The sequence below is a fragment of the Anas acuta genome, chromosome 3, assembly GCF_963932015.1.
Source record: "Anas acuta chromosome 3, bAnaAcu1.1, whole genome shotgun sequence".
Classification (NCBI taxonomy): Eukaryota; Metazoa; Chordata; class Aves; order Anseriformes; family Anatidae; genus Anas; species Anas acuta.
In genome coordinates this window covers 16,914,319-16,929,818 of record NC_088981.1, presented here as the reverse complement: position 1 = coordinate 16,929,818, position 15,500 = coordinate 16,914,319, and the positions used below count along the sequence as shown (strand labels likewise).

General features: G+C 38.5%; 1 protein-coding gene across 4 annotated transcripts in view; it reads left to right on the top strand.

Moving 5' to 3' along the window:
- Nucleotides 1-15,500, top strand: part of ALK (ALK receptor tyrosine kinase) — a 284,889-nt gene that overhangs the window by 135,460 nt on the left and 133,929 nt on the right. For all 4 annotated transcript variants that reach the window (XM_068675868.1, XM_068675869.1, XM_068675867.1 and 1 more), the window contains exon 4: nt 4,129-4,330. In XM_068675868.1, the coding sequence (XP_068531969.1) occupies nt 4,129-4,330 (202 nt within the window). The remainder of the gene's footprint in view (nt 1-4,128; nt 4,331-15,500) is intronic.

Genomic DNA, 15,500 nt, shown 5'->3' with positions numbered 1-15,500 from the left:
TTCTGGAAATGAATAGGCCATTCGGAGTCCTGATTTTAGCAATTATAAGGTCCATGCCGTGCCATACACTGTCAAATACAGGTCCTGTCAACACATCCATGTTGATCAGTTGGGAAGAAGCAGAAAGGTAAGAGCTTGATTTTGTGCTGTGGCATCCTGTGTTTAACCAGTCCTTCATGTGAGTAGTAGAACGTGACACTGTGTGGTGTCATGCACCATGCCATGCACCATGAAGTGCCTTCATGTCATGCACCACGAAGTGGCCTTTCATTTCAGCTTATATTCCCTGATAACAAAAAATACCCCGATATATAATAAATATAAATATATATATTTATATATATATATATATAAATATATATACCCTGTTATATATATATATACCCTGATAACAAAATAGCAGCAGAAGTTTGTTTGAAACCACAGTGCTTTTTCTAGCTATTCATCCAGGAAGATCCCAAGAGCCTTGTTAGTGTCGTGAGCTAATAAGAGAAAATAAGTGTAAAGAAATTATAGTTGGAATCTTCTGGTCTTAAGGATCTACACAGAAATCTGAGAGCTTGCCGCACAGTTTCCCTCCCATCAGGGGGAAATACAAAATGAATAATCAAGTGACCACACACCGTCCAATTTTGCCAGAAAGTTGGGATGAAACAGAATATTCTTCTCTCTCTCGGTGCGGATAGGGAATCAATGTCCGTATGTACTTTTAGCTCTTTCTAAGTAGCTTTCTGTAGTCTGATCCTAGAAGTTGTGCTTGTATTGATCCCGTGGGAGGCTGTCGTGTGGAACAGAGGCAAGCAATGACTGAAAGACTGTGTCTGTGAGGGAAGGGATGAGTATGAGGATGTGCGTTCAAAATATATCATTTCTCTCTTCAGACACTTTAATTTTTCCTTTGTGGGTTTCACACCATTGATTCCACTTGTCCTGCCAACTGTGATGAGACAGGACTTGGGCCTCCGTCAGCCATTTGTTGTGTTTGTGTGTGAGCGTGTTTGTGTATGTGGTTGCCTGACAGACACGTTGCATGTGCATCAGAGAGAGGAAATTCATAAAATTGCCTTGGTCTGAATTGGTGTTTTGAGTCTACTGCATATATGCTAAAGAATTTGTGTGATGTTAACGCATACTACATGTCAGGTTTAGTTACTACAGGAACTCACCGGTTTGCTCAGTAATAAGTAGATCTTGTAGCTTGCGAGGAGGAATCTTCAAATTATCTTTAGTAACAAAACTTGTGCTTTTTCTCTGTTTCTTATCAAGTCCCTCTCATTTTAACTTTGAGAACAGCCCCGGTTAATACCAGAGCCAGATGCAGCTCTGATACTTTCCTTGGCATTTATGAATTAGGCTGGTGGTAAGAGCAAAAAGAGAGCACCACAGCACTCAGTATTGCCACCCATGAAACGTCTGAACTTTCAAAAGCAGGAGCAAAGTTATATTTATGCTCTTTCTCTCTCTGCCTCCACAGAAGTATAAACCTAGATTTCTAACAAGACTGTGTACCACTGGTGAGGGCAATTGTGTACCACTGGTGAGGGCAATACTACATAACAGCTACATCCTTCAGAGTGATTTTCTAGGCCTCATTTCACAACAGTGTGTTGTGGGTCTGTTCCTAACGTGCTGTCCAAGTGTGGCTGGGTAACCTCCACCGTGGCTAATTTGTTTTCCTTTTAGCGATGTAATTTAACAGGTAGAGCTGTTCTTGTGATGATTAATAAGCCACATTTGCCCAGAGTGAGCCCTGTAAATAAAAGTACCCAAACCAAAGGGGGTTAGGAACTAACACATTTGCTCTAGCAGCTAGCCATGTTTTCTACTAGGTCTCGCTGAGGTTTAAAATCTTTCCTCAAGTGAGGGTGTAAAAAAGCATACACTTCTTTATTCAGAACCACTACAGGAAAAAAAGGAAAAAAAGGGTGAATGTGAGCTTTCTTTTTGTTTCTTTGTTGTATTAGAAATCTCACTCCCTGTTGCAAGGCAGTAAGATGAGAAAATGGCTCTCGCACCTGCCAAGCTACCATCAGCAATTATTGCAACGCTTAGTGGGTTTCTGCCACCAGCCGAAGTCTCTTTGCTCCCTTTCATGTCAGAGATTTCAGTGTTCTTGTGGGGATGGTACAATTAAAACCACAAGATTTAGTGCTCTAATTCTCTTTTGTTTGCAACAAAAGGGAGAGACGTGGAAGTATGATATATAAGGCTGAGTTTCTGTTTTTGTTTTACTGACCAGAAAAAAATAGTGTGTATATGAAACTGTAACAATGACAGAGGTTGTTTAAATTCATCAAGCCATTCCTTTAATAGCTGGATTAAAGGCTACCATTTCAATTAAAAGAATCTTGCTCATAAAAAAGTGTAGCACCTACATTTCATTCATCTCTGTTTACGAACCTTGACGCCTGAGAAGGCTGTACTTTATGTATTCCTGTCTATTTCTTTCAGTACAAATATTTTCTAGTTTTAGATATGTCACTAATGTGATGCAATGCCAAGGACACTGTTTTTTGACAAGTTTGTTAAAAATGCTCCCTATGATAAGCGTGGGAGGGAAGTATGGTGGTTGACAGGAACTCGTGTTTCATTTTGGGTCTTCGTCTTATACCTCTATGGGACCTGAGATAAATTAATAACTCAGATTGTTTCAGAGGGGACATATGTGACCACGGGTGCAGTTCCCCTGTTGTAAACTGGCATCTGGCAGTGAGCTACTAAAATCTGATCTCATCACCCTCACTTCAGTGGAAATGGGAAATTCTGAAGGGCAACTCACCAGGTCCATTTTAGGATGAGATACTGTCATGGGAGCTGAGAATGTCTGTTTTGCAAAAGCATTGTGATCCACAGCTTAGACACCAAGGTGAAGGTGAGAAGGATCCATTCACGGCTCCACAGGGTTTCTTAGACACTCTGGGCAGCAGCAGAGCCTTGGGTTGTACCTGCTCAGCCACTTTGAAAATGATTCCTTTGAAGTTTCAACCTCAGTATTTGAAAAGCAAAACAAAACAAAAACAAACAAACAAACAAACTGCTGCTCCTGTTAAAATTCATGCTTACTTAAAAACAGATTACAGCCTCTTGGGCCTCAGTTTCTCCCTTTGTGAAATTAAACTGTTGATAAGGTCTGTATATTTTAAGTAGTAACAGACAGGCTTTTGTAATGGATGCTGCAGGAAGTGATATCCTCTTTTATGATAATCTGATCAGTCTTGCTAGAATCTGTGGAATTTAATTTTTTTTTCTTGCTTTAAGGGTAGGTCCCTTTCATTTACCTAGCTGACTTTTCACTTACCTGGCTAAACATCCCAGTGTGCCGGCTCTGTGGGAAAATTGGTAAACTGGTCAACTGCCAAAGGGGAGTAATTTGACTTACCTGAAATGAACAACAGAGTAATGAAAATGCATTGCCTTTGTCCAACAGGATAAGCCTCAAATTGTACTGAAATAGAATTATGCTAGGGGAGTCAACATGCTGGATAATAATGAAGTTTAACGTGGATTAGCTGCATATAAAATGGATGTGTTAGAATGAATTGCTGAAGAAATAAAATGATGTCAGGCTTTTATCCTGACTCTTATGGCTTAAGAATGCTGCTCTCTTCTGTTTATAGGAGATCAAAGCTAGAGCTATTGAATGTGTTCTTTATTTGGCTGAGAAAAACAGATACAAAGATTTAATAAATACTTGACCTGTCAAATCAGGATGCCACTGGACCAAGGCCATAATGTTTGGCTCTGGACCACACCTGAGAAGTTGCAGAGATGGGAATAAAGTCCAGGAAGTAATAGTACATTAAAACAAGAATCCAGACTTCTTTAATGGCTTGCCTGGGCTTAAATTTGGAAATCCCTTGGTTGACTGATTGATTTTTATAGTTGCTGTTCCTTGTTTTTCCCTCCAGTAATATTTGTAGCTTTTTTTACTTTGTGTCTTTTCTTCTGGTAGTTAAATCTAGGAAGTTTCCAAACTAGGTGGCAACAATAATCTTAGAATGAGTGGGAAGTATAGAAGGGCTGCTGAGTGAGTTTTGGCCTAAAAATGACAAGTATTAATCCGCATGCTGAGACTTTTTTGTATATTTTTTTTTCCTTAAAGATTTCCTGTTGCTTCATCTGTCCTAGGTTCATTCCTGTTCCTCAATGAATCCAGGAGTCCAAGCCCTGTCATCCTGAGCCCTTGGCTGAGAAGCAGCAACAACCAATGCATAGTTCAAGTGGCTGTTTATAAATTTTTCCAGCAACATGGAGAATATATTGCTCGGGTCCTTCCCATTGATGAAAGCAGCAGTGAAATCTTGTCAGTGCAGAATCCAGAGAAACATGGGTAAGTCTCATCCTCTCACTTGACTCATAACTTGATCGAGAAGAAACAGACAATTGTACAGCAATACAACCACAAGCAGGACACCACACTGAGTAGATGCATGGGTCTAAGTTATTGTAGAAGCTGGTGATTGCTTATTTGATTATTTAAAGCATCAGCAAACTACTGGATCCATGGAACAGTGAGTCTCTAAGTCGACATCACCTTTATTCTCAGTGCTTGCAAATACTAATTTGCTCTGATTCCTTTTTACTTCTTCCTTACCCAAGTGTACTTTTGGGGCTGGAATATTACTGAGTCTTTGGAGTTTTGTGCATCTGCATGAGTTTTAAGTTTTGTCTTGCATTTGTATTTTTTAAATGGAGTCTCCTGTCACTAAAGCAGTTCAGAGCTACTGCCAGTGGAGGAAAGCTTTTCATCTTTAAAGGGTGAAACTGTGTGAAATGTTTTATCCTCTTGGCACAATTGATCTTACTTGTTGATGATGTTTTAATTTGCCAGAATTCCCATGTATCCTTCAGACTTTAGTTAGTGGCAAAACAGTAGGAGCCATAGCTGAACATAGTACATATTTTTAAACACTAGAGTAGGGGAGTGCTTCAGAACTGAATTTGGATTTATATGAGGCTAATGTTGTCCCTGTTGTATGTACTGATTTTTTTATTATTATTATGTGTTTTGTTTTTGTTTTTGTTTTCTGTCACAGAATGTGTATTAAGAAGCATAATTTTTACTGAGAGCTCCAAATGTTTTTTGTTTTGATGTGATAGATTTGAGAGTTTCTAATAGCAAGTCCTGCTGGCTTGTGCTTGAAATAAGATGTGATTATCTGATTACTATCTATAGCAAATTCTATATTTTCCAGCAGCAAAAGAAGAATCTGCAGTTAAAATGCTGACAGGTGATGACCTAAGTCATAGAAACAGTTTGAATAGAAGTAATTTTCATATAACACATGGCCTATAAATGTGAGCAGGAGAGCTTGTGTATGGAACTAAATTGTACTTAGTTCCAGCAATATCATCCAAATTGTAAATTACTGTTGACGTCTGGGGAAAGGTAATTAGGGGAGCTGCAGCAGCTGTCTTTTTCCTTAGCTCTTTGAAAATGCTGTGCTGTATGTCACAGCTAATAAAAGTGCTTTGTGCAAAGTTCCTCCTGCATTGGCAATGCCATTGCTCCTTGGCATTTGCAGGGAGTACTGCTGAGCGTAAAGTGCTTTGCTCTGCTGCGTGGAGGAGCTCTAGCTCACATCTGGAGCACAGGCAAGTGCCAAACGTAAGGAGCCCTGAAGGGAAGAGAAAGATCACTGACTACAACAACAAATGCACACTTTTGCCATCTGCTGGAGACAATACAGGCTATGCAGCTGTGCATTGCAGATGGCAGAAAGAGATTGTCGCCACAGAAGAGGTTGTCTATGCCTTTAGAGAAGGTGGGTTTGGTTAGAGCTTGCCTGTCCCATTCACTTAGAAACCTACAGCTTGCAACACAACAACGTTTCCATGGCACATAATGTAGTAAGGACATGCCTGGGGCTTTCACCATTCTGTGTTGTTGAATCCTTGGTAGCCTGCACTATTAAAATTCTCTGGTTAGTTCATTTATTCCCCTCATCACTGTGAAAGGCAGTAGCTCTTACCCAGCTCAGCAAGGAAGAAAGGCTCTGATATTGTGCCCACGTAAAGGTAAAAAAATGACAGTTAAGTTCCTACCCACCAGACTGCAGCCACAGATGGCAGGCTAACAATTTGTTATTACTTGTTATTATTTTTTAACCTTAATTCCAGAACTGATAAGTGCTCCTGTGCCCTTTAGTTGGAGGAATTAGATTAGATGATCTAAGCTCTGATAATAAAACATGCAAATCTTACTTTTGTAAAAATCTTTTCTTTAAGTAGGAAGCAAGAACAGCTGATCAGAAGTTAAGAATAATTCAATAAACTTCTTAAATCAATTAGTAATCCTATAGTTTACTCTTTTTAATACTATGTGTTAGAACCTGAAAAAAAAAATGGTGCTGTTTTGTGATAAATTCTTTGACAAAATTCTGTAAGCTCTGAGTGGACGATAGCTGATAAGCCTGTGCTAGAAATGAAAACACCTTGAAGTTTTACAGGTGACACTTCTTTGATTCAATGCACTTTACACACTGTTTTGCAAATAAGAGCTGGAAGGTATGTGTGGTTGTGAGTCCATACCATTCCTGGAAATCAGGCTTACAGCAGGAAAAGCATGTTTTATTGAAACAACTGCAGTTGAGGGGTGCAGTAAATTAATTCCAGGGTGGATTTTATCATATCTTGAACTATGCACCATGTCAGTATCTTTTTTTAAACCTCATAACCTGAATTGCACATATTAATATCTTACAAGGTCTTCACACTTATGTATATTTACAAGAGAAAAAAGTAGATGCTATCAGGTAGTTCTGTTTCATTTGGCATGAAACCAGCCAAGCAAGGGTTTTGGTTGGCAACATATTGAACCAATCTTAAGCAGAATATATATATAAAGCCTTGAAACTTTATTAGGAAAAGAGAGACAGTATAGCACCAAGTATTTATTTGTTACCAGGGTTCAATCATCCTGTCCTTGGGAGCAGAATATACATTTTTGTTGTAATGGATAAAGAGCTAGCGATGTTCTTTTTGCTCTTATGGTCTCATTCGGTCTGAAAAAAATAGCCCAAGCCTGCGGACTCAGTAGTACAAATTCCATCATGAAGCCTAGATGGTACAGAAATAGTTATTTAGAAGATGCATATTTGTTTTATTTTGTTACTTGACATATTTCACTACACGTGCTTTATTTTGCTTAGATAATTTTGCAAGCTAATTTAGATATTTCGCAAGACAATTTAAGATGTGTTACATAGTACAAGGATAGGGCAGATGGAACAGACACCAGGAAGAATATGTCAGAAGTGTTACCAGCAAGTGGTTCCCGAGTGATGAAACAGCAGAGGTTGGCAAAGGGATTCTTGTTTTGTATTATCCAGAAATTTTGCTAAATAACTTTTCTACACAATATTTGTAACAATCCTCACTACTCAAAAGATAATTATTCCCTTGTTTATCAATTCAACAGAATTATGTGCCACTCTTCTTCTTGTTGTTATTATTATTATTATTATTTGTTAAAAAGCAAAAAAGTCTTACTCTATATATAATCTTACTAGTTTTGGAATACTTTTGGTTAGGCCTTTACTAATTTAGTTCCTAAGCAATCTGTAGGACTACTCTATGGGGAACAACACATTGCTATATTCTGTTAGAATTAGATTTGTTGCACAATAGAGTTTCTAGATGAACTAACTTTGTGGTCCTGTTTTTGATATGGGTAGCCTTCCTTAAAGTTCTGTTGTGTTTTACAAGCACATGCAACTGATACAGGGAGAGAATCCATGTACTGCCGTCAATCCATTGTATTGGCAAAAAATTGTTATAATTCCTGCCATGGAGCATAGCAGTTTCTGATTTATCCCAAATGTCACTAGATGTTGTTACTGTCTTTTTGCTGATTTTCTGCTCCCAGGGTGTTCTCTACAATCCTTTCTAGTTGCTATTTAATAGACTGCATTTTTTGTGTTACTGTAGTTGAGGAGACTGCAAGTATGCGTACATAGCATATGAGTTATTTAGAAAAGCAGATTTACTGCCACAATTGGAACGTTGGCTTGGAGTGTCTCAGAGCTTGTCAGGCTGTCCCCATGGCCAATGATTTCATTTCACCTGTTAATTATTTTCCTATCTGTTAAATTTGCAATTATAAGGCTAGTAAGCTTATAAATGTGTTTAATGGAGTGATGAAAATACAAAGGAAATCTTTTCAACAAGGTCAGAGTTTGTAATGCAGGACTGATATTTATTTATTTTGATCTGTGTATTTCAGATAAGCTAGAGCCGGACAGGGACAAAAATAGCATCATACATTTTAATTACCATTATTATTTTACATTTCTACTGGCACTATTAATGGTAAGTTGCAGTGTTATATACTGTATATATATACTGAAAGAATCGAGTATATTATATACTGTATATCAAACAAAACTTTTTAGTAAGTACATAGCAAACGACTACATAACTCCAATTTGGTCTTTCATTACAGAAAATTATTACTAATCCCATAATCAAGTTTTTGGTTTTGTTTTCCAAAATATTAGGTAAAAAGTAGATCTTAATATGGTTCATATGACTGAAGGTAATCTAGGCCTCCCTGAAGAGTGGAGGCAGTGCAGATCCTCAGATCAGCAACCTAATCATAAATACGAGGAGGTCAGACTTGTTCAGACATAGATTCAAAAGATAAGAGCTGAGCTGCTGGATTGAGTTCACTTCTTACATCTGTCCTGCATTTCTTGAATGACCTGGGCACATTACCTATATCTCTCTGAAAAACTTCTGGAAGGGAAGAAAAAAGGTATATAAATATATATATTTGGGGTGCTGCATATGAGCACTTAAACTCCTGACTTAGAATTTTGTGCAACTAAAATGTGCTGCAAATTTTTGGAGATATATTTTGATGCCTAAAAAAAAGAGTTTAAATCATTCAGTCCAAACTATACATTTGAGAAATCAGTTAATCCAGAAAATAATCTGGATTTATGGATTCATTAGAAATTAAACTCTCCAGTCTTGGTGACCAGGCACCACTAATCCTTACTTTAAGAGAGGAGCCTTCAACAGTTCTAGACAGAAAATGGTCAGTTAAGGTTTTCCTGTGCTGTTGTCTTCTAGCCAACTGTTAGCCCCTTTTAGGCTGGCAAATAAAATGCAAAGAAAAAAAATACAATTTTTGTAACTCTTTCCTTCCCCTTCCCTTTTCAAAATGTACCATCCTTAATACATTTGAGGAATCAGTCCTTTTCAGAACAGATGCTTGTTTTGGGAAACAAGTTTTTCTTCTCCACTTAACAAAACCTTGATTCTTTCAGTATCTCAACTCTAGCTCTGAAGAAAGCTTTCACTCTGTTGATTATGGTATCCTGAGGAGTTAATCTCTATTTCATTTTCAGTAGATGAGGAGATTTAAATCAAAGCCCTTCAGAATGTGTAAGTTGGAATACTTCAAAGCTTTATGAAACAGTATGAACCTGATCTACAGTTGTCTTCAGATGCAGAAATACTGTTTCCCCCTTCCACGTGAGCACTAGATTATGCAGATTAAATTGTCACTTTAGCACTGGAGGAAGGTACATGTCCATGTATTTCTCTTTCAAGCTTCTTAGTGGTTTTGCTGCTGAAAAAGTTTATTATTTCTCGAGATGAACCTGGTTCTTTTCTCTTAGATTTTGTGCAGAATTATTAAACTTCTGAGTGTGCCTTCCTTTTGCATGTCAGCTCAAGTACAACAAAGCAGTACCTTCAAACTGCTCCAGAGGGATTTATTGTATTGTCAGTTGAGATTGGACTGTAGCAGTATGTTTCACAGCTTGCTGTCAGACATGTATGTGGAAGCAAAGCGTTTATTACCAAGAAAGAAGTATTAATATTGTCAGAAAGTGAATTTTGAATGGTATTCAGTACTGTGCTATATTGTGTAGTGAAGCAGCAATATTATGAGACATCTTGAACCAACCAAAAAAGCACCAAAGTTCAATTACCAGCTATTGCTTATATTTTTTAGCTGTTGATTACAGTCCCAATCAAACAGATCAGAAATCAGCTTGGGGCAATGGTGGTGGAGAGAGTGGGGCAAAAGTGCAGTTATTAGTAACAGTTATCAGGCAGTTTTTAAGTGGCAAAGCTGTCTTGTATTGATGTTGGGTAGGTCTAAATGCAAGCGGAAGGCCAAGTCTATGCAGCCTCCTTCCCATTACAATTACAGAAAGAGAGAAGAAAAAAGAAAAAAAAAAAGAAAGAAAAAGCAATTTTAAGTTAAAATAAAAGTAGAAAATAAGGAAAAAAAATGTCCAACAAATTCCATCCTACTACCAGGGCAGATTACAGCTTGGCAGGGCAGATTGTGTAGAGAATGGAAGATTAGAGGAAAAACACACTTATTCTTTAAGGTAAGAATTCAGTTTTATGGACGCATAGTGAAGCACCTTTCTCTGCTGCCTTTCACATACTGCTGAGCACACTATAACAAAGGAGGGCTGAGGTGATGAGCTAGAATGCCCAATGTGCCTTGTACAAGGAGTCCTTGTGGCTTCCCAAATAATTGCAACACCTCTTGGTGACCTAGTCCCAGTCTCTGGGACCTGCTTATGTGCTTGAAAGCTGAGACTGTCACATCTGGCCTCATAGAAATGACACCAAACTGGGCATGGTACCAGAGATGGGGCACCCTTGAAAGTGGCTTTTTTGTGTATTTGTTCTTTTGAACCCAAATGGGCTTTAATAAAAATAATTTCTTACGTGGCTGAAACAATTTCTTCAGACCAATCTGAACAATGTAATCCTACTTTACACCATCCAAATCCTAAGCACAAAAATTTGTCTTTGTAAACTTTTATGTTTTGTCTTCAGAATTATTTGCAGGCTTTAGTGGTTGTCATGCTATTCTCAATTTCCGAAGTCTATTTTCTTCCCTTGCTTTTGCTTTCTCTCGTACATTTAACTTGTTTGACTTGTTTTATAGATCTTCTGTTTTCCTCTCTACCTGAGGCTTCTGCTTCAATTTTTAGAAGTCATCCTGAATGAATCTTTACAGCCCCGTATTGCCACTAGCCTGTGTTGCACTTCATATCTGTGTAGACAAGCCAGGATGAATTTCAGTTTCATAAAACCTGAACAAACAAACAATCTACCACATACACACACACCACCCAAGCTTCCTGTCTCCAGGCATGCACACACACACTGAAGTTGTCCTGTTGTCCTTTCTATTCATGGCTTAGGTGTCCCTTCTGCCGTACAGAATTGTAAGCTCTTTCTTAGGTTCCTTTGCTATGTATATAAGTATGCTTTTGTCACAGTCAAAATGCTTCCAACATTTGTTTCTGGAGGCTAGGCTACATGCCTCATTAATACTGCCAGCCTTGTTTCTAGTTATTTTCTGTTCCCTTCTAGCCAAGTTCTCTGTCATTCTGCTCTTGGCAAAGTTTTATAACTAGCCTGCAGTATAATTTCTTTTTGTATTTCCTACTTATTTTTTACCTTTTAAAAAAAACTTCCTTGCTCTGTGTAATCTCCTCTGCAGCTGTCCCACCATACCCTGTGGTTTTGTGCAATTGCCTTGGGGCTTTCCTTGCTAATTCTTAAGAATCTCCTTAATATCCAAGGCAAATATACCCTGCTATATTAGGTGCTATATAAAATTTTCAAGGTACTATACCTCCCTTCAAATTCAGAGAGAAATGATTAACCAGGTGCCGATAATAATGATAGGACAAGGGGTAATGGTTTTATGCTAAAAGAGGGGAGACTTAGATTAGATACTAGGAGGGAATTCTTCACTCAGGAGGCGGGCCAGGTTGCCCAGAGAAGTTGTGGAGGTGTTCATCCCTGGAGGTGCTCAAGACCAGGTTGGATGAGGCCCTGGGCAACCTGATCCAGTGGGTGGCATCCCTGCCCATGGCAGGGGGTTGGAACTAGATGATCTTTGAGGTCCCTTCCAACCCAAGTCATTCTGTGATACTATGATACTTGCAAGATTTGAAACTCTTATTTTTGACCTGTCTATATACTAAGAGTATTAGTGTGGCACTAATGCAGTTGATTGTGCATTCTAACCTGTATTCTCAGATTTTTTACTCTTATCTTAGTTGTACTTCATGACTTACACAATAGGGTTAGAGTCCAGTAGGGCAACTTCACACCCTCATTTTAAAGAACATTATCTGTATTGATGCCTAACCAAAAACCTTGACAATTATTCTCAATTGCCAATACATCAAGTGTTTCCCACTCAAGAAGGAGTGAGAACTCTGATCAACTTTGACAATAACTTACAGTTTGCATCTGTACATTAAAGAAAAATCAGAGATTTATTCAACGGAAATTAGCAAGTTAATTCTCAATAAATTCCCAACTGGAAAACTGAAGGAAATGAAGGCTAAAAACCTACTTAGATTCTGATGCTTGCTGCAGCTGCAAAGGAGGAGACTTGAGATTCTTTTCAGGGATCTGGGAAAGTACAGAGCAGGCCTTCTTTCTGCAGGAATACAGTGATGATTGTGGTATTTGACACCACTGTGAAGCACAGCAGAGCTTTTAATTTAAATCTCGTGTACTGTATTTATTAACTAGTAATTCTAATACCTGAAAGCATTTTCCTGATGTCTTTCTGTCAAATAGCTACCTCTGTTTTCTTTTCAGTTTCCTCATTTTCTGTGGTGCAGATCTGGTACAGTAGGAATGATATTTCTATACCAAAATACCGGTTGTCTGAAGGGCTCTTCTGTACTGGCAATAGCAAACCATTAGTGTCAGTGCCTAGTCTGGCAAAGCATGGTTTTGGGTTGACACCAACACCAAAGGCATAATTTTCAGAGAGGGTTGTCAGATCTGCTTTGCACACTGCTATATACAACGGAGTTCATGACTTCTGCACTGTGCCAGAAGGTTTTTCCACACACTGTGCTGGATAATACTTGTTCTTAAGAGAAATCAATATAGTGAAGACATGAATGTTCGTGGCTTGCACAGTAGCGTTTTGGTATCTTGTACAGAAACGAATAGTATTCCCCTTCACATTTGGAACTACTTGCCTTCTCACTACCTTTTTGCAAGGTTGTGTTCATCTGTTTTTTTTATTTTTTTATTTTTTTTATGAACATTGAGTTCTCTGAGTCAATGAGTACAGTTGCCAGCTCTTCATAGAAGTCAGCCAATAACCTTGTGATATTTGTTGCCTCCTATACCAGGCTGACTAAATATGATTTTCTATTGGAAATAGCAGCAGTGAAGTTTGTTTACTGAATGTAATTGGAGATTTTTCTGATCATCCCTTGCTTGGTTTGCCATTCGTGCTGATGGATTGAGGCCACAAAGATGCATAATAAAGTTCCTTTTGACAAGACAAACCTATTCTAATGTGGGACTTGAACCAGCAGCACCATCTGCCATCCTTGATGAACTTTGCATGAGGATAAGGCTGCAGACATTCAGCACAAGGCTAAATCTTTCATGAGGCAATGAAGTTTTTATGACTTTGCTTCATCTAGAGAGGAATACCAATTCCTAAAGGGGATTTACAGAAAAGCTGGGGAGGGACTCTTTATCAGGGAGTGTGGTGATAGAAGCAGGCATAATGGCTTTCAACTAAAAGAAGGTAGATTTAGCTTAAATAAGGAAGAAATTTACTCAGAGGGTGGTGAGGCACTGGACCAGGCTGCACAAAGAAGCTGTGGATGCCCCATCCCTGGAACCGTTTAAATTCAGGTTGGATGGGGCTTTGATCATCCTGGTCTACTGGAAGATGTCCCTGCCCATGGCAGGGGTTGGAATTAAATGATCTTTAAGGTCCCCTCCAAACCCAAGCAGTAGAGTAAGTGAGACAAATTCAGCTGTCTCTCGTATTCAGATCACTGAGCAGTTTTTATGATCCCTTTATAATAGAATAAAATTATACTAAGGGGAAGATTTTATAAAAATATTTACATTAAAATACTTTTTAATAAAGAAGCTAAATGATTTAATTTTATTTAGCAGAAGAAAAAAAAAATAAAATGTGAAACAACTATTATTGTCTGCAGAGTTCTTGCTCAGATATGTTAAGATAACTTTAGTTAGAAGATTGCTATTGGTATGATAAGTGCAGTGGATGACCTGAGTATTGGAGGATGTCAAATGTCTTAACAGTGTCTAGCTAAATATACTACTATATCAGAAAATAAAAACATGAAATGTTCCATTTGGATATTGTTTAAGCTTGAAAGGAGATGCTGTTTTTAAATCTAGCAACTGTTTCTTGTATCTTGTATCCCTACTCCTTTCCTTTCAAAGTGCCTGGGTTTCAGGAGGCTCTGGTGTGGGTAGGGTGTGCTAATGCTTTTGACAATGCAGATCCATATCAAAACCATGATGACTTTAATTTGTTATTATTTAATGCTAGGTGAGCTATTCAGGTACTCATTTCTTAGTGGTCAGTCGATAACATCTGACACAAGTACAAAAATTGATTCCTTCTCCCTCTCCCTTTCTCTTCCTTTATCCTATCCTTACTCCTTTCCTATTTTTGTTGTAAAAGCCAGTTGTCTGGGAACTCGGCTGTCTTTTTCATTCCTGTAGGCAATTTCTCCAGGTCGAGGCTGGGTCATGTATCTGGCCTGTTTGAAAGAGAATTGACTCTGCTCTTGCTACTTCGGTTTTAGATAGGGGATTCTGCTTGACAGTATCAAGGCAATGGCAGTTGAACAGTACCTCTTAAAACAGTCTCTCTCAAACATACTGAGAGATACAATCAACTTAAATGTTTATCAACAGAGCACTGACAATTTTTAAATGCTTTTTTAAGAACATCTTGCTTTCTCTTCACTCCTTGCTTCCTTCTGATATTCTATTACAAAAGGGAAAAAGTCCTATATAGTTTTGCTGAATTCTTTCCTTAATAACTTGAAAACAGACCGAGTGGTGTTTCTTATACAACTGAATTTCTTTCCCTTGCTCATGAGCTGTTTTCTCTCTTCTCACTTATTTCCAGGGCTCGCTTGTTCCCTGCTCCCTCCATCTCAGCATACCCTTCCCTTGTAGTTCTGAGTTCCAGGCATTTCTCCTAACCAGACTTTCTAGCTCCTCATCAGATCTCATTTTCTCTCTCTTTTTATCCTCTTTTTCTGTCTCTTGCTTCTGTTCTCCTTGACTCTGACTTGGATATTTTTTCTTTTCAACATATTCTGCGTCCAAAGGATGGGAGAAGCACAGATCAGACTATAGGGTGGGAAGTGCCTGCTGCAGTCTGGGGAGAGCAGTGGTCACCTTGCCTTGTAGAATCCAGCTGCCACTTCTGTTGGAAAATCTTGGCCAAGAGCATACAAATGCCAGCCTGCTAGAGGCTTGCCAACTGGCCTCTGTGAGGTGAATTTTCACAGGAAGAGCCTCACGAGTGAAGCAAGTGATGCTGTAGCTGTCCAGCAGCAGCTTTCATTGAGTGATCTCAAGAACTCTTAAAACATTACGACGTTGCTGAAGTTGGCAGCACTGTACTCATGTGCACAATCGAGCATTAAAGAGAGACTCTAGCAGATCATTAGTGAGGTTCATATTCAGTAGAAGTA